Source organism: Rissa tridactyla, chromosome 5 (genome assembly GCF_028500815.1).
Source record: "Rissa tridactyla isolate bRisTri1 chromosome 5, bRisTri1.patW.cur.20221130, whole genome shotgun sequence".
Classification (NCBI taxonomy): domain Eukaryota; kingdom Metazoa; phylum Chordata; class Aves; order Charadriiformes; family Laridae; genus Rissa; species Rissa tridactyla.
The window spans coordinates 82018192-82038283 of NC_071470.1; the positions used below are offsets into that span (position 1 = coordinate 82018192).

General features: G+C 46.4%; 1 protein-coding gene across 10 annotated transcripts in view; it reads right to left on the reverse strand.

The window, feature by feature from the left end:
* The window catches only part of MTHFD2L (methylenetetrahydrofolate dehydrogenase (NADP+ dependent) 2 like), a 64498-nt gene that overhangs the window by 3094 nt on the left and 41312 nt on the right, over positions 1-20092 (reverse strand). Inside the window, exons 8-13 of one of the 10 annotated variants that reach the window (XR_008466607.1) lie at positions 19278-19395; positions 18349-18501; positions 17904-18041; positions 6031-6184; positions 5204-5280; positions 1919-1982 (exon numbers count right to left, since the gene is read on the reverse strand). Coding sequence is in view for 4 of the 10 variants with exons in the window: in XM_054202968.1 (XP_054058943.1) it covers positions 17987-18041; positions 18349-18501; positions 19278-19398 (329 nt within the window). In the remaining 6 variants the exon portion in view is untranslated. Of the gene's footprint in view, positions 1-1918; positions 1983-5203; positions 5281-6030; positions 6185-15965; positions 18042-18348; positions 18502-19277; positions 19399-20092 lie in introns of those variants that run through there. The other 9 variants (XR_008466604.1, XR_008466605.1, XR_008466606.1 and 6 more) reach the window with 9 other exon arrangements.

The window sequence follows — 20092 nt, forward strand, 5'->3', positions numbered from 1 at the left end:
CTCTGGGGTTTGGTTTGGGGATGACCCAGACTATGTGAAATCATCTTCCAGTCACCTTCTCCTCCCATCCATGGTCTGAACGTCACCTCAGGTATCCAAGCCTCCCTAGACACTGTCGCTAGGTCACAGGCTGAAGACATGGATTAGCCAGCTTAGCCACAGACTGGGTACAAACGGGGAGCCCCAGGGAAAGACTGTAGGCCTCTCTGGGGCTGAGAAGGACAGAGATAGCTCCAGTACAGGTGGTAACCATCTGCCTGCAACGCTGATTTTTCCTCCCACATACGCAGGTCTGGCTGCTATCAGCCACCGGGGAAGGAGACAAGACCCCAGTTTTCTGGTCAGAGCTGCTTGCTCCCCAACCCGTCTCAGGAGTGCAGCCTACATTCCTCCCTGACTAAAAACCAAAATAAAACGTGTTCAGACCCTGCATGTTTCTCTGCTCTCTCAGCACAGAGTTGTGGGTTTGCTTGAGGGCCAAGGGGAGGCAAAGGCCTAGACGCACTCCCCCGTGAACTCGTTGCTACCTCTCCACCCATGGGTATGGAGGGTGCTGGTCACCTGCTGTGTGCATGGGAGATGGAACGAGGAGTGCGATCTGCACCTGGATGTCCTGGGGGAGAGGTGTCAGCAGCCAGCCGGCTGACCGTGACGCTTCCATGGATAACACCTCTGCATAGTATCTACACATCCACCCCTTCGTCCTTTTTCCTGCAGCTTGATGTTATTTAAGAGATGCATGAGATTTCCTTTATGACACTCAGAGCGCATGCGTGTAAATCAAGTGGGACAGGACAAAGGCTACGGCCGGGCTTAATTAGATTGGTGTCAGTTATTAAACTAAGAACAGCACTAAGCTAGGGCTGTCAGTTCTTGGATGAATGCTCCTGCAGTTGGGGTCTTTGCCCTTTATACATGAAAGAAAGGAAAAGAAAGGACTATGGATAAGGGTCAATTAGCCAAAGCTGGCAAACACAAGTTAGGTCTTTCAATCTAGTCAAACTCCTCAATAACAACAGTCCCTCCACAGGACTTTCAAAGAAAACAGGCATCCCTGAAAACGACTTTTTGTAAGAGTCCGAATAGAACCTGCACATTAGATGCTCAGGATGAGACACCTTTGGCCACTGACTTGCAGCGTGCCTACAGCAGAGGTCACCCCTTCATACATAACACACTCATGTTCCAGCTCCACGCCCAGATTAACCTACCCTGCCCAAACCAAGCACACAAGCAGGCCCATATCAGCCAAACCAGACCATTGAGTTAGCACAGAAGATGGCCTGGTTGGGGTGAAATGTGCCAGATGCGAGAGCCCGTGCAGAACATGGCCTCGCTCTTTTGCCTCCATCCCTGCTTCTCAACCTTTCCCCCTGTTTTGTTCTTGTAACATTCCCTTTTGTGAACCAGGAGAGAGATTTCCAGGAAGGATCTGCTGTAAGCAAAGCTAATTACCCATCTTTCCAAATCAACCACTTTAAAGGGCGCATAGGTTAACTAAACTAAAAAAGAGGTTTCTATACTAAAGCCTCTTTCCCCTCTCTCCTACAGCATTCTTATGCAACGTGCTGCGCACTGCTGCATGCATTTGATTACATTGGGACAACTTTGATTACCATGTCACATATCATCAGAGTTGCCGACTGCATTGCAAATGTTGGAATTGTCTTTTACGTAGATCTAAATAACATCGGAGCCTTTGGGCAATGGCCTTCGATTGTTTACACGGTTTTCATAAACAGGACATTAACAATTTGTAAATATCCTGTTGGAAATCCCTCAGCTGTATTTGCAAGCTCACAATAGACCAGTTAGTTTGATACATGCCCATCCGCCATAAGTGTCTCTCTACCAAAACTTCACTGGAAACATTGCACAACTGTAAGTGACCACAACAATTGCCTCTAATCGTACGTACCAATGCTTCTACTTCACGACTCCTACAAATTGTTTGTGGAGTTGATACATCTTCGGAGCATTTGCTTGGGAAATATAAATTAAAGAAATAATACATTATTGTTGTCGTCATTTTCCATAGGCTTATGCTGTGTTCTCATTCAAGTAGAGAAAGCAAGGGAATTACACTGCTCTGAATTCTTGTTCATAGAATCATGGAATCATAGGGTTGGAAGGGACCTCTGGAGATCATCTAGTCCAACCCCCTGCCAGAGCAGGGTCACCCAGAGCAGGTGGCACAGGAACGCGTCCAGGCGGGTTTGGAATGTCTCCAGAGTTGGAGACTCCACCACCTCTCTGGGCAGCCTGTGCCAGTGCTCTGCCACCCTCACAGGAAAGAAGTCCCTCCTCATGTTTAGGTGGAACTTCCTATGCTCAAGTTTGTGCCCGTTACCTCTTGTCCTGTCCCCAGGCACCACTGAAAAGAGCCTGGCCCCATCCTCCTGACACCCACCCTTTCAGTATTTATAAGCGTTGATAAGGTCCCCCCTCAGCCGTCTTTTTTCCAGACTGAAGAGACCCAAATCCCTCAGCCTTGCTTCATAAGAGAGGTGTTCCAGTCCCCTCAGCATCTTGGTAGCTCTTTGCTGCACCCTCTCCAGCAGTTCCCTGTCCTTCTGAGATTGTAGGTTGTTTGGTTGGACTCGATGATCTCAAAGGTCCTTTCCAACCACGAAGATTCTATGATTCTTGAACCGGGGAGCCCAGAACTGGACACAGTACTCCAAGTGCGGCCTCACCAAGGCAGAGTAGAGGGGGAGGATGACCTCCCTCGACCTGCTGGCCACACTCTTCTTGATGCACCACAGGATGCCATTGGCCTTTTTGGCAACCAGTGCACATTGCTGGCTCATGGTCATCCTGTTGTCCACCAGGACTCCCAGGCCTCTTTCAACTGATTTGTTGTTAGCACAGAAGATTTGTTGCTGCATCTTACCTAGAGGCAGGGTTTTTTTTTCCCTTTCATATAAACTTCCACTCCAGCTGAACAAAGACAGTGACATACACGTGTACACACAGACACACGCTCACAGAAAAATCTAAAATTCTCTTGGGAATTCCTTTGGTGTTGCGAAATAGGGTGTTTTCATGGTCAATAATTAGATACCTGTCCATAATCCTGCAAATTTTCTGCAGTAAGTCTAAAAATATCTTTCAAAAAGAAGTCATAAGACTAACCTCTCATGTTTTAGCAGTCCACCTCAGGACTCTCAGCAGAGTTAGAGAGAGGCCGAAATTTCCTTCTCAGCTAAATCCTGTATTAAAAGCAATGTACAGCTACCCCGGTGGGCACATATTTAACTGACCAGGTAGCTAGCTCCGGGGGATAGCGGAGTTGCCTTCGCGCAGAGGGAAGCTCCAGCTTGGAAGGTAACAGAAGAACAACAATAAGAACCCTTGGCACAGGAGAAATAGAAGTACCAGGCTGTGTCACTCCTAATCCATATGGGAATAACCCACTACTGGGAGCAGTGATACAAAGCAGCGTGACAGTATGTCCTTAGCTCCAAAACAAGTGCCTTAAAGAATGATAACTCCAGGCTACAACTGTGCTAGCATAAAGTCAGATGCTAGTAAAGCATTCAAGAAATAATAGTTGACCTAACCTTAAATACTATTTGGGCAGGTGAGGGAGTCCTCGAAGTATGCATATTGTTGCTGTCTCCAAACACGTTGCACCTAAAAGAAATCTTGCTGCAGCTACCTGGTGCCCTTTGAAGTTAACAGCTATTTCTTACCAAACCCCTGAGGTCTGGACATTACACAAATCCTAACACTGTCCCCATAGACTTTAGTGCTTCTCTGAGTCAAGCTGGTGTCCCCCAGCACCCACATCCCTATCTCTGATGTACCCTTGACCAGAAAACATATACAGGCTCCCATCCAAGATGCTATCTCCCACACAGAGATACTCAGACAAGCCGTGCACTGCAGTAAAAGCTGTCTGTCCGAGCCAGTCCAATTTACTGTCCTTGCTGAAGATAGTTCTGAAGGTAAAGAGGGCACAGCTTACTACCCTGGCCTGGCCACGACAGACCCTTAGCTACGTCTCTGTCCCTGAATTGTGGCTGCATTGCATTCCCCTTGCCTTGCAGGCTCTCCTTGCACAAAGCAGTCCTATTCCTCTAGCGGCATATCCTCGCTGGCTACTAGCTGGGCCCACTCTAAAACCCAGCCTTTCTCTTCCCCTTGCTCCCAGTTGGATGCTGCACAGCCCATCTCCCAGCCACGTCTTCTCTGTCACCAGCACATCTCCATCCTCTCCCACCTCCCAGTTCCAATGCCCTCCAGCCATCACCCTCATTTGCTGCTTTGTCTGATTACAATCCTGAACAGCAACTGGGCAGAATGGTAGCGCACAAAGCCAAGATTGCCTGGCCCAAAATACACACTGGCATCTGGTGGTCTTGCGGTGATTTTTCTTCCCAACAGTCCTCGGTATATACCAGAAAAAGGCACTGGACTTGCATGTCTTGTTCATCCTGCGCAAAACTCCAGGGACATCGAGATAAGCTTTCCTACGTTTCATGCCCTTCCCGTTCTGCCTCTCCTCCCCCCTGCACACACGCTTCCCCCAGACTTTGGTAAAAAGGACATGAGTCATAAGCTGTGTCACAAGCAAGAAAAAACCAGAACATGTCTCATTTCAGTCTGATTCCCAGAATAACCTCAGCGGGGTTGGCGTCACCAAAATCTTCTCAGACAGGACCCCGTTTTCTTCTCCTCTCCTCCTTTGCCAGTCACTCGGGTGAAAGGAACCGGAGGGTAGGAGGGACCGCTCCTGACATACTCTGGGCCACTGAGAGCAGCCTTTGCTCCGGCTGCAAGAGCTGCCTCGGCGGTACCCATGTGGGGGCCCAGACTCCTCTGGTGTCATTCCCGCTGCCACCACAAGTGGGAAATGTTGGGCCTGTTTTTCACACCTCTAACCCATCACTAGCACCACCTGAACACAGACATCCGCATCTGAAAAAGGTATTCGCTGTAAACGAAATGACCATAAACTTTTTCTTTAATTTAAAACAATGAGGAAAAGGCAGCAGTGTGAAGTCCTGACGCTACTTGTTCTAAGGTAAATCACTGTGTATTGCACTATGAACTCAGCTGGGCCTCAGATTGCTTTGCAGATAAAGCAGGAGGAAACTGTGACTTACACCCACTACAAGTGTACCTACAGCTAAGGAACGAGATAACTAAATGCCCTTGGGGAGATATGAGAGGCATTTAAAGCATAAAAATTGCTTACCTTTCCCTTCCCAGGTAAGCAGATAAACACAAATGTCTCGTCTCTGTTCAACAGTGCCTGAAAGTCTGATGCAAGCCCTCAAAAGCAAAGGAAATAAAGGCTTAGAGGCAACCACGGTGGCAAGGATGTGCAACCCCAATGACAGAACATTCCCCATCAAAAATGAGCATCTCCCGAGAACTGCACGACTTGGCAGAGATCACGGTCAAAGCGAGCGTGGGAGGGCAGAGGCTGGCGCTTCTCTGCTGGACACAGAGCCTGGGTGTTTCACAAGGGCATTCCCAGCTTACCAGGTGCTGCGCTGCATTCAGACTTTCAGTCACGTGGCTGCTGGGACAGACACTGCTTACCGCATGCTAAGAGAGGGTGGGAGCAATTTGCTTTACTGTTCTTGCCAAAAGCCTCCATTAGTATATGTTATGAAAGCTCCAGAGAGGCAAAACATTCCTAAAACCACTTTATTAAAATTAGCAACACCCGAAACTACCCCCAGTTGTTTATGGATGGCAGGGCTGAAGGAGGCCAAGCAGCGAAAGCAAGAGGCAGAGAAGCCTCCACTTGCTCTGCAGTGTGACGGGCCAGCGAAGGCTCTGTGTAATTTCAGCTGGCTGCTGCTTGCTTCCCCCACGGTGAATGCTGAGGGCGAGACCGATTTTCAATCTACAGATACCAAGTGTTACTTAAGGACTAAGTATTGGTTTACCATGCCCCAGCACCTACCAACTACCTTCACAGTCTGTAATACTTTCATCCCCATGGCATCCCTGTAGCTATTTTGATACTTCTCTGATGGTAGCACGGAGGCACGCACAGCATCTGCAACTTACCAAATGCACATGCGGAGACAGAGCCTTGTAACTGAGTCTCCCGTGATCCTGACTCCTGCTCTTCTCACGGATCGCGTCCTCCGGGGATGGTGAGCTGGAGTAGCACTGGCTCTCTCCCAGACTCCCTTTCCTGATGCTACAGCCCCAATCCATGCTGTGGGAGAATGAAAATTTAAAGCTGACCGAATGAAATTTAAAAGAGAGAGATTTATGAGTGGCAAAACTGTCAGGTCATTACATTCAAATGTCATGGGCACTTGGTCCCTTGGGCCCATTTACTCGGCAAGTTGGGACACGTCACATGCTGTGCATGGTGGTCTTAGGCAATCAGTCCACGCTTTTCCCCTTTGCTGCTTCCTCACCTTTAGCATATGTCTAAGGGTAAGGACTAAACTTTTAGCTTATATCTTGTACCCAGGTACCCTGCTGCTTTACAAGAGAGAGAGATTTAGGTCTACAGCATGAGATGGACCCCTGTTTGAGCTCAAGCTTCTGAAATACCAGGCCCCCTGAAGCAGACGCAAGCTTCTTTTGTACCATCTAATTCCTCGTGATACGTGGAAACCCTTGCTTGGATTTCTTTGGCAGTGACTTGCATTAAATCATACGGAATTGTGATTTGGTATTGTTTCTATTAATTACGATTTTTGCATTCTGCATAGGACCATAAACCTTGGGGGAATTTAACATGGGGAAAGGACTGGACTAAAGCAAGCCCTGATCTGTATCTTTCTGCATCCAGATTTGCCACGGCAGAGCCCCTCTCTCCAAACACCTATACGGGGCTCAGGAGGGGCACGGCAGTGGGCACATGGGATCCAACTCACCCCCGCACTGCTGGGTTTTGGGTGTTTTTTTCCTAACTGAGTTCTTTCAAGAATAGCGGGATGTTTTCTGCAGAGCTTTCTGCACATGTAGTGATCTTCATGAACCCAAGTTCTAGGTTAACAACAATTATTTTTATGAGAAATAAAAGACAAACTTGCTGTTCAACATTACCAAACACCTGAAATCTAAGTCAGAGCCTCAGCTCTCTATCAGCACAAGGTATGGTATGCACATTAAAGTCAGAGATTTTCTATCATACACACAGGGCACCTTTGTCAATATTTGGCTATATATTTCCACGTCAACTAGACACTGGTCACAGAAAATATCGTTTGGCATAACAAATCCTGCGTGTGGCAGCACACAGCTAAAGTGCTGAAGGAAGAAGGAGCAAATAACAAAGCAATGAACATTCCTAAACAAGTGTATTCAAATGTTTTGAAGACAAAGGGAATTTGGCTCATATCTATGTCACGTTTTCTTTCAAAACAAATAGATACAAGTATTTGCATCGAAGGAGAGAAGCACTCTCACTTTAATTCACTTAAATTACGGATAATGTATACAGTCTCCAGAAGTCCTGTGGTAGGCATGAAGAACGGATATAAAAATCCAGCTGATACAAAAATCCTATGAAAACACACAAAGCCTAATTCCTGCTGCTGTCAGGTGTTACTTCACAAGTCACTGCTCAAAATCGACAATGTTAATCCTGCTACACCTTCATCTGCATGCACAGGAGAGGCGGGGGCCCAGACGCGACTGACACCCCCAGATTCTCCTGTGTCACAGGAACCACGAGCCACTTGCGGTCTGCTCCAAAGCCTAATGAAGTTGATGGAAAAATGCCCAGGATTTCAACCGGCTCTATCCAAGCTGTGCTTATACATAGTCAAGTGCTCCCAAGTTTTCTCCTCTGCCCAGGGAGGATGCCTCCACCTTCTAGTAATATTCAAAGCACGTTTACATTTATGAGTTGCTCTTGCTGACTAGCATATTAGCTTCTCTTCCCTTGCTCTTCTTGTATCAGGGGACTTCTCACTAAAGAAAACATCACCAACAGGAACTTTTAAGAATCCCATGGCATTTAAAAGACAAATGCCTTAATACCCATGGACTCAGATGGTGCAAGGAGCCCAATTCTGCATCCACTGCAGTCAACAGATGCTTTACTATAGCCTGCAGCAGGGCTTGGAGTTAGGCCAGAGCTAATTGGGAAAATCACAGTTTCCAACTTTATGATTAATTCTCTTGAAAAGCCTTCAGTGGAGGCATTCAATTGCTACATTTCACAAATACTTAATGATTTAAAAGCAATCACACTACCATAAATACCCCTTAAAGACCTTCCAGGCTGCAGTTTGAATATGGCACCTGAATTACAAGAGGGCACTGGACAAGTTTATAGTGGTACCCCACACAGGCCTATCTTCCCTCTGCCTAAATGAACTGAGGAGGTCAAACCAGTGCAAATGTGCCCTGAGCACCAGGAGAGTAAAGCAAGGACCTGCTCCACCTTTCCTCCCAGCTCCACGAGACTTCTTGCAGTTTCTTCTCAGGGGCGTCAGCTCAGCCCTTGGCAGAGCTCAGGACCGGGATTAAAAAGCACCTTTGCAGGTCTCCCCTGTACCCAGTTCAAGGGAACGATCTCCACACAGAGCAAACCTACATGTTTCCCTTCCGCATCGAGGCACTTGCTCTTGGTGGGAAGAGGGGACACCTGCTTTGGGCAGGCCAGGAAAGACAAACCTGAAAGGAACCACGCTGGACCAGAAGGAGAAGGTCAGAGAGGAATGTGAGGGGCCACGCACTCGGTCCGACTGCCCCTGAACTCATGGTTTCGCTGAGGTCACGGCCACCTCTATGCAGGCCTCAGAGCACGTGTGTGTCGGTGTAAGGTCATGTCCTTTGCCTGCGTCACTCCCCATTCTTCTTGGAAACAATCAGGGAGAAACTCCTGCTGTTTCTTGGCTCTTGCACACATTTTTCATGCACAGGGGAGCACCTAGTCCATAGAGAACATTTTTTTGCTGCTGTAATCTTGATGGAAAAAGTAGTTAGTGATGGAGGAAGGAATTCAGGAGATGCCTGAGGGAGAAGAACTTTCAAACGTATTTGCACATGAGAAGCCGTGAACATGCCATCCAAAAAGTCAAGAGAAGTATTAACAAGGCAAGGGGAAAGGGCAAGAGAATTTCCTGTCTTTCAGCAACTAGGGAATCCTGCCTGCATCTCAGTGTGCCGGTTCACTCCGGTAAACCCGGACACCTGAAAGGGCACTGCTTCAAGAGCAGCAGCAGACACCACAGAACTCATCCATGGGCAGTTAAGAGCTACAAAATCACCTATAGCTGGAAAATGAGAAGACATCGTGCTTTAACATCTAGCTGCTGGATACATATGGGAGCTCATGCAAGTGATTCCCAATTATGAGAGCCACGGGCACTGCTGTAAGAGGGCTAACTTTCGGCCTGCTTGGTGACCAGAGCAAAATCAGATGTGCCTTTGCTCTATCACATCTTTTGCACCATCAGCCCATGAACTACTGAAAAGGGGTTTGCAACACAGCCACCAAAGCCAGCTCTACTGCTGGGACCTGCGTTCACTTAACCGGGGTTCGCACATCCAGTAGGGAACGTTGAGAGCTGTTCGTTTAGGCTACATAAGCCGAGCTGCACACGCTCACGCAGGGGCTACAAGATGTTCAGCTGTAAAAGCATAAGCAGGAGACCAGAACACAGCTGAACCAGGGGCTGCTGCTGTGAGATAAGCATCTCCCGTGACTTTCCACAGATCTTACTCTGCCATTACTGGAACTACTCAGCTGTCCCCAAATGTAGTTCTGGATCTTGAACTTTGTTTTGCTTTGAAATACTCAGTTTCTTTTGACTTGTTTGACAGGATGAGGTTGGAAGTGACTGATTTTACAGGTTCATTAAGCACAGCGCCTTCCGCCAGGCTCAACTTGCCTTCGTCTTCTTGTTCACGCTTATCTTGAAATTTATGGTTCTGCAATTCACCATCCCCCTGAGAATAAGGCATCAAGAGAAATTAGCACTAACTCCTGCTTGAAGGTTTTCACAGCCACCACTCTGTTACAGCCACCAGGTATCAAAGCATTTGATCCTCTGTGCGGACCCCTGGTCTGATCTCAAGTCGAACAGAAAGACGAGGCCCCATAGCCTAATCAAATGGAAACAGTGCGTTCAATTAAGATAAAATAAGAGTATAAAGACAGGCCGGCTAGACCCGCATTATCCATTGTAAGGGAAATCCTCAGCACTCACAGATCAACACCAACACCGCCAGCATCAGTAAGGCTGCATTCACTGAAAGCAGCCAAGATTGGGACCGACACATACCTATGTCCTGTTCATCTGGACAGGACAGGCACAACATTCCCGTTCAGAAGTCCAGCTGCAGCATCTTCCACCCTTGCCAGCAGCTCCTCTCCCTCCCCTGCCTACATCTACAACGATGATAAATCCCAGCTTGTCAAGCTTCAGTGCTTGCACTGCTAGAGACAGAAGGCAGATTAAGCTGCTAAAGTCTACAAAGTGTTGTGGCAGAGCTTCAAAGACTTGTACCCAACAAACCAACATTTTAGATGCTAAGAGTTTCCAAAAATCACAAACGTAGATAAGGCCACTTGGGGGCCTCCTTGTGTTTCTCTTCCTGAACAGCATCCCTCCAATAAACACACATCAATGAGTGATGCTGTAGCCTTGAAAAAAGGAAAAAAAAGGCACAAATCTATTAGCTAAACACTGCATGTTACTGCATAATGGCATGGCCTGTAACTCAAGGTCCCCCCTCGCTGTCCCTGCCTGCCACTGACTCATCTCAGCCTGCTTCACTCACCCCATGGGTGGCTGCTGGGCTGCCCAGCTCGCAAAGCAGGGATGCACCCAAGTGTCCAGGTCCTCCCTGTTACGTAAAGCTGTCACAGCTACCTGCGAGGCCGATCTGTTGCCCCGCAACCTTTACATTCTGAATTAGTATCTATTAAGACAGCTTCCTGCAACAGTGCTCATATTCAAATCTGCTGCTGGGCTCTGTCATATGGCCAGAAGTAGTCAATAAAATGCAGTTCATCATGGGATTTGCCATAACAATGGGACACAAACAGACTTAGTCTTACGTACAGAAATGATGTCAAACAAATTAGCTTTGCCCGGGTTAGTCAGACGCTCTTGCAAAGCACAGCCCTGTCCTCTCATGTCTCAGCCCTGGCTGTGCTGCTTGAGCTACGGAGAGGCATTTTTGCACACCAGTCTGGCACATGGAAGACAGAGGAAGGGTTCTTGCATTCCTCCCCAGTAAAAAGACCCCAAACAGCAACGCCAAAAAAAAATCAAAGAACATAACGTATTTCACGGAGTGACAGTGACAAAGCTCTAACACTCCTGTCCCTGGATCACAACGTGGCTCCTTGCCTTGGGAAGCTGAAGGGGATGGCAGATCAATTTGCAAACAGCAACGGCTACTCCAAAGACTGGGCTTTCAGGAGCAATGTAGGTCAGAGGAGCAGGTACCGGCACTCAGCTCCAGGCTCACAGACGGACCCTGCCGAGGAAGCCCTCCCGCGCTGCGTCCCCATCAGCCTGTCTCTAATCAGTCAACGGCAATGCCGCCATGCTGCACTTTGGTCAGTCATGACCAGGAACCACAGCTTGACATCTGAATATTCAAAATACAGCAAACAGTATTTTTGCTTATTAGAGGACATAAGACCGTTAAAAAGAAACGTCACTAGGAAATCTTTACACGGAAACTTGTTCACTGACATTCACCAGATAAATTCAACCTGAAGTTTTCATTAAAAATTAGTGTATAAGTGACTCAACGTTAGACATGGAATCAAAACCTCTCATTTGAGTACCTCTGACCTTTTGATGAGTTGGAAAACTGAGTCCAGAGCTACATCTTGACTTCCTTTTCTATACGAACATTTATCAATTTGAAGGCCCAGCAAGATGGACAAAAATTAAATTTAGACTTTGGTGCTAACAACTCCTATCCTTCCACTAACAAGATGTCCACCAAGCCTAGCAAACAACACCTTGGCTCTCTTTCCAGGCCTTAGGCGTCAGGCCTCTGCTCTTTCCCTTAAATATAAAGGCAAAATGTTGGTCTGCAAACAGGAGAAAGCTCGCCTAGATCCTGGATGGGTAGGCCAAAGGCCCAGGGTCTATGCCAACTTAGATAAAGCAACTCGCCCTTTTCTGTGCTCCTATTTCCTCCGTATGATTTCATCCGGCCTCCTAGAAGACAGGCATTCACCTCATCTCCCTGCAGTTATCTAACCTCTCATTTAGGGATCTGCTGGCCCACAGAGGCAATGGGCTCACAGACGGAGTCAAACTCTGCTCTCAACCAAAACCACTCTGTGCCCCAGCAGCCCCGGGAGAGCCTGCTCTTCCCATCTGCGCAGTAACAAGCAAAAGGGACCTGGCACTAACAGTGCTCTCAGCAACAGTACAATAAACGTTTTCCTCCTCTGCACAAAGCAATGGTGTGGGCTGTGCTGTCACGCCTCCTTCAGCTTGCTAAGGGCTGCTTCTTACAGAGCCTGCTATTGCTCCCATTCGATTCAGCGAGAGTAGGAGCAGCCCAAGGTCTAGTCATAGTACAAGATTTTATTGCTGTCGTGATAATTAATGACTACTTACACTGAGATTTTAATGAATACCTGCACTTCTTTTTGTTTGTTTGTTAACTGGTTGTAAAGAAGGAGTCCCAAATGATTTCCTGGATTTATAGTACAACAGGGACCTCTACAGGTGTTTCCCTCTTCGGAGCAAGGCTAACGACAGGACTTGTACGAGCAGCCACGCATCACTGCAGATGCCACCACAGCTCTGCAACGTAGAGAGACCACAGAGCCCTGAGCTGCGCAGACAGCACTTTCAGTCTCTCAGGCAGCAGGTCAAGTTGCTCACTGGTACCTTCGGGCCACCAAAGTGACACCTTGAAATACAAGCAATAACCAGTACATTTTTCCCAACTCCTCGTTTTTCATGCTTTTGTTCTAGAGGCTGGATTCGGCTACCCCACTGCCAGGAAGCTGTTCAGTTCCATGCCAGGAGGTACTGAAACGAGCAGGGCTATTGAAGACCCTACCTATGATGGGCTGGAGTTGACTGAATACAGTCTTCAGATTATTTATCTGCATCATGCAAATTGTCTTATTTCAAGCATTTCTATTTTGTCACGATACTTTTCTGAATAGCTCCAAAAGTTAAAATACAGAAAACCTGCATTCCTGTCATACAAGATAGAGAGCTGAAATGAATATTCAAAAAGAAACTCTCGCTGTTTGTCATCAAACTTTCATTTTACCAAGACCGATCCCTTTTTCCCAACTCGCTCAAAACTGCTAATGTATTACTGATCTACTACAGAACCATTTCTTAAAAGAACTCAAAGGAGCAGAAGAATCACCTGTTCCCTACAGCACTACCAGCAGATTTGGAAAGTTTGATGCCTCTCCTTCATGTGACTTTTATCCCTCCCTGTCTTAGTTCTGCACAGCACATCCTCCCCAAAGCACTCTCTTGCTTCATAGGGATGCTCTAAAGGCAAACCCATTAAGGACTGCAAGCTTCAGGGGTCATGGGAGCTATCCTGAACTTAATTATTAAATCCATTACTTTGCCACATTAGCCTTCCCTCTGTGGGATGCTTTTCCAACTACAGTGTATTTCATGGACCAGAAATTACATAAAACATATAATGGGTGTAAAGAATGACCAAGCTATAAAATTTTGCTGAGAGCCATATGATTTTTTTGGGGTTGGATTTTTTTGTTTGGGGTTTTTTTTTTTGCATAAAATCCAGTCACTAGCAAGTAACTAGTTTCACAACTAGTTCTTAAAACACATCCCAGCACTTACACTCAGACCACATGCTAGTTAGCCTTGTGCTAGCCACATGAGCACAAATCAGTTTTTTTACTTTTAATACACAGTAGAAGAAGCTAGGCTGCCATAGTAAGTGGGAAGAGCCACAAACCCTGCTGTGTCATTATGCAAAACATACTCTTGGTTACTGAGAATAAGAGAAAGCCTTCTCTGATGGCAAACTGCCTCCTACCTACCTGCCTGCCACCAGATCTCTAAGACCTTCTCCAGAAGCCTCTGGCACTGTCTGCAGTCGCTGGCTGGCTATCGGAATAGATGGGCCAGTGGCTTGGCTGCTCCTGTGCCCTTGTAGCTCAGATTGCTGAATCAGCTGTGTGCCATCCAGGGCACTGCTGTTCATCACCAGTACACCCCGATCAGGCCGGCCGGCAGGCAGGACAGGGACGCTGTGTACTCCGAACATCAGCCATCGATACACTTCCTTACACTTCCTTCCAAGATTAAAAGTAGTATTTTGAAAGGACAGTCACCTTTTCCACAGGTTTGCATCTCGCCATTTTAAACAGACCTTGCTGGGATCAGGTAAACTGCAGGCCACCCACGCACTTCAATCGAAAATGGGTGTCAAAGGACACCTGCATGGTGACTGCAGATGCCAGGGAAGCGGGTAGAGGGCTAGGTGGCTTAAGGGCAACTAGGCTTGAGAGATGTGCTGCAGGAAAAGCCAGTGTGGTTCCACCATCCGGGATCACACACAGGGCAAGTGCTCTGTCCTTTGCAAAGGCAGGTCCCAGACTTTAACGTCTCTCCCCTGGCCATGCTGAGCTCGTGCCCCAACAAAGCTGATGCAGGACTGCCTAAAAGCCGCACAAGCACAGGATCTCCTCTGGAAATGACAGTTTTTGGCACGTGCAGCTAATAGGAAGCAGAAGCTTACGACTCTTAATTATGCCATTACAGAAGGAGTCTGAGCCTGATAAATGAGCCAGGAAAGATGATCCTGATCCTCTGACAAGCCAGTTCTGCAGGAAATTCAGCACTGTAAGCAGCAACATACCATACTAGCCCAGTAGCATCTGCCACTTATCAAGGCAGGGCTCAGCACGGCTGACTCCACGAAGCAATCTGAGGCAACGCAGACTTCCTCAGCCGGGTCACTGCATCAAACAGCAGAGTGATTCATTCATGCAGTGATGCCTCAAACACAGCTGGGGCCTGATGAAATCCCTTAAAACTGCAATGACAACACTCTTCTCCCACACGGGCTACAGCCTGTAAACACTGAGACTGACAGAGAAAGCTGTCATCTGTGTTGATGCCACCAGCCTTGGACGTCTAAGAAGCTGGTAGCCTGCTCCGAGGTTGTACCTCAGCACCCAGGTGGCAAGTAACCCATTTCTGGAAGCCTCAATACCACTTGGAAAAAGAAAACTAAAATAAAGCAAAGCCCTCCTTTGCCTTCCTTCTTCCCATCTTTGTCTTCCATTTTATTCTCACTCTGCCCCTACAAAGTCTCATTTTGCATGGCACAGATTCTGCTGGTGTTTCGGTCTCGAGCTTTTCTCTCACCAGCAGAAAAATCTCAGCAAACTTTGACTGGCGGCCCTCTCAAAGCTGCCTTGGACCACACAGCAAACTAGACGAAAATATTTTCGCTATTTAGTCTTCTGTAAAATTGTGGTTTTGAAATAAACCTTCCTTTCAAGTTATGGTTAACCAAACATTAAGAAAAGAGGAAGTCACTGTCTGTTTCTATAGGTACAGATGTCTCACTGCAAAGAGTAATATTTTTGAAGCAGCACTTGCATATCCTGCAAGCCAGGCCACTGGTACGTAAAGGGTACCAAAAAGGTTAGTAAAAGGAGATGCAAATGGTTAAAACCAAACAAAATCCATCTCTCCCCGACAGCTATCTTTGGACAAGTGAAAGTCCAGTTGTTTAAACTCCTGCCCTTAGAACCCCTTCAACAACTGCACGTATAGCCTGAGCAAATTAGGTTACTGTGTGTGTCTGCTCGAAGGTGCAGCCTCCACGAGACAGAAGGGTTGGTCCTCTACAAGTGAATGCAGCGCTCGCAATGCTCATGCAGGAAGAGTCAACTCACTGCGGAGAAAGAAATTCACTCACATGACAAAAGCTTTGAAGCTTTTCATCCTTTGGCCTACGTAGCTCTAAAGTTTTCTTCAAGATCGAGGAGAAAGATCTCTCACCCTTGTTTTCCTGATGACATGCATGTTTCTAATAGGTATTTCCATTCAGTCTGTCCAGCGTGTGCGAGGGGTGTTTTTTATATGTCTGTGTGTGGGTGCGCAGACTGTAATTAACATCTAACTGCACTCTCACTACATACGTGGGACACAGAAAACATTAGGGCAACTACCGAAAGCTAACTTGGAAATTGTGAAGAGCAGCAGTTGTCTCTCAGTGGGTACTACAGAAAGGTCAGAAGAATGGAAAGGAGCTAAAAATACAGAGCTCTGAAGATTTAACTTGAAATGAAGAAAACAAAAAGGCCGAGAGTTGGAAAATCAGCTCGGTGCCTCTTACAAAACGCTCATGTCAATGCATAGAGGAAAGGACTGGTTTCTGTCTCCGTCCAGCTCCTCACCAACAATCCTTTCTCGGTGTATGCATGTGTCGCTTGCTCCAGTGTGCTCCATGGGGACTCCAACCAAACAGCGCGTGACGTTTTATTTATTGGTATCAAATGGAGAGCCAAGATGACTCAGCTACTGACCAGCATGCCCCTGTGCCAGAAGCCCACTGAACTTCAGACCACTCGAGTCCCAAATGTACATTTACCTTTTCAAAACCCACTCTTTCATATACATTTCAGTATTATTATTGTAGTCTCACAAATACACAGGATTTTTTCAACAAATGACATGTATTCTGTTGTGAAAACTGATTCACATAAAGAAACTGAGCTTTCCACCAGGGCACCTAAATTTAGGAGCCTATATCACCCCATCAAATTGCCAAGTACCTAACTGCCCGTTTCTCATAGATGACTGTGCATAGCAGATGCATCTACGACGTGCAACAGCATGAAATGAAAATCTCTTAGAGCCATCTCCAGTCTCATCAGCACTGGCAAACACTCCAACTGTCAGTGAGAAGTCACAGTTAGTGCCACCGTCTTCAGAACCATTTTTCTTCCCTTTTCCTTGAACAAAAATCTTTTTACCTTTATGATTCTTCATAGACAAGATGAAGAAAAACAAGCATCTTATACGTAATGTGTTTGTCCAGGGTGCAACAAAATCCCTATGGTCATTTCTTTCTTATTTGAGTGGTCGCATCACGCACATAATGTGAGAACAGAATAAAGACAGTCCCGTTTCCTGGGCAAAGCTATACTGAAGTTTCATAACAATTCCAGCTTCGGTAGCAACTGAAGTCTTGTGCTGAAATCACAGCGCAGCAAGGTAACGTTCTGCCTGAAGTTCCGTCAATCTCATGAGCCGTTACCCGATGTCAGGGAAGAGTAGAGTTCTTTGTCATGAGCCCACTCAATAATCCATTTTGAGAAAGATGTCCGATTCCTTTGCTTATGGAAATAGTAAGAACTTGCCACGCCCAGAGGTGTCACGGTCTAATTTTCCAGGAATTGCTTACTCTCTATTCCTAAGTTTAAGTAAGCTTTTGAGAGCCATCCATTTTCCTCAGTCCAAAGCATTTTATGATTTTGTCCTTTATTGCAACAGAAGCCTATGCTTTGCTTAGCACACTGAAGATAACTGCTGTGTTGGAAGAGGGCTGTTTATCCACACACATAGGCAGCAGACACTGAAATTAGAACCCAAACGGTTTCTTGTCAGCACGTGATGTTCAGAATACAACCGCATTGTGAGATAGGTTGTGCTTTTCCTCCAGAGGAGAAAAAAGAAAAAAAAAAAAAAAGACAGAAAAGACCAGAGCAGAACACTGTATTAGGGCTTGAAATGACTGAAAACAGCTAAAACCAACCAGTCCTCCCCTCCGCAAATACCAACCACAGGAGAGCATTGAGAGGGCTGCAAGTATCCTTAGCTGTTTGGACCTGCTCATCTAGCAACCTTTACTAAAAAGAGGAAGTCTTTCTTCAAAAGTGAACGGAGCCCGTCAGTCCTGCAGGAGTTCCTTTCATGTACTCGCTCTGTCATTCCCTTTATTTCACCTCATCAGCGAGGCTGGGGTACCTGCCAGATGTAGCGGGGTGGCCTTCCCAGCGGAACTTCCTCTCATTTACAGGCGAACTGGTAAGTGTCCCAATGCCACATCTTCACAACGCCGTCTCGCCCATGCAGATTTTGTAGGGTGATTTCCATTTCCTGCATCTAAAATGGACAACAAGTCATTTTAATCAGACAAATCTAAAACCACAGCAGTCTCAAGAGAACCTAAATCTCATCGCCTAACTGCTTTAGGCAGCTCCAATGAAACCCTTGTTCCAGACAATCGCACTGTTTCACGTGACTGGCAGATCACAAAGCAGAGCTATAGAGCGTCAGCTCCTTTAAGATCACACCGCAGATCAGTACGAAGCAAGAGCAATGCTCCCGGTACCCTCACAACTCTGCATAATTTCTTCCTGCCTGCTTTAATTCAGACGAATGTAATCAGAAGGTTACGTATCTCCCATACCTCTTTCTTACGTAGCAGTAGATGATAGCAAGTATCCCACTTGTCAGTATTCCCACACCAATTCCCACAGCAATGTAGCGTTCATAAGAATTATGTGCATATGAATTTAGGGTTAAATGTTCACACCTCTCTCCATTGTAACCTGCAAGGCACCTACAAAATAAATATACACCGTGCAAAAATTATTCACAGCTTCTTACGCTTTGTATTTCAGTTTCAGAAACACATTAGTTTTCATCATTTTTAACCAATTTAAAACAAACCTAAATGAGGATGGACTGAATCCAGTGTTAGGTCAGTACCTCTTCACTCCACCAAGACTACCAGTTGCCCCAGTTTATCTCGTTTAAAGCTAGCTCAAGTACTGCAGCCACAGCGGCAAATGCAGCCTAAACATACCCTCATCGCAGAGGGTGTGGATGAAGAGCACTGTGCTCTGCTGATCCTTAGCTGCTATAATGCCTCCAAAGGCCAAAGCTGCCCAACATGAACCCTAAAAAATTTTAAGGACACCATAGTCCCAATTGGTGTGTAAGTAGTTGTGGAATAAAGGAGCTGCAGCTGACATCTTGGAAGATCCTTCCCCCTTCATTGTGCCCAGAGTGAAAATTCACTTATTCCTCTACTACTCACTCTAGCAGCAGTTGTGATTTGATATGCCATCATGGCAGTGACCTACCAAGCTGTGAATTTTCCCTCTCCCCTCCTTAGTATAACCCTAGCACAGCACTACTGCCTCATTAACAGTCCTGAGCCGCCACAGCACTCAAGCCGGTGCCAAACTCTCAGCCTGCAAATACCTGACCGTCACTGGAAAGCTGTGCTCCGCTGCAAATTACCCACATTACAGTAACAACATGTAGCAGACAAAGAAACAATGCTACTGTTGTTATTTTCTAACAAGGATACTTATGAGCAGTATTCTTTACTTGCATATGGGTTTCCTCAGTTCGCTGTGGAAAGCACAGAGCCCGTTGATACAATAGCTGTGGTGTTCTTCAAGGCAGGTCTGCATGAGCTTCAAGAGCTTTGGCTGCTCTGTGTAGTCTACTGAGAAAGGGGAAAAAGTCATGTTACATTTAGGAAACAAACATAATTTGAGTATATTTTCACAACTCAAGTTGAACAGATATTGCCTGCAGAAGACACTTAATAAACAGATTTACTGTGATATGTCTCATGAGCAGATTCAAACACTGCTAAGCAGAGCAAGCTTCTAAGATGTTCCAGCATAGCTTTAGAGAAAGCACAAACTGTAAATAAATTACTCGCTCTTGAGAAGCGTGTATGAAAGTGAGTATGGGAGATTCATCCAGGGTAACATCAGCACTATCCAACCTGCAATCCAATCAGATAAACCATCCCAGAAATATCAGGAGTTTAAGACACAATGAGAGCACTGAATTATTCTCAGGATGCTTCCCATTACGAATTAAAATAAGAAGGTAATTTCTTTTTTCTTTTCCCCATCACAAGACAAACTACTGCATTTCTAACACTCCTGCCTGCCAGCTCTGCAGCTACAAGTGACACAGGAATGGCGGGATTGCTCCCTCCATCCATTCTCCATGGTCTAATGTTCGCAGAGTGTCCGATTACGCTTGTAAGCGCCCAAGACTGCCTGGATGTCTTACTGCGCAAAAGGATGGTCCATGACTACTAAGTTTCTGAATTTGCACAAAATTATATGCATCCAGGCCAGTAAGCATGCTTCTGCTTTGAAAGCACATAAAATTACTACCTT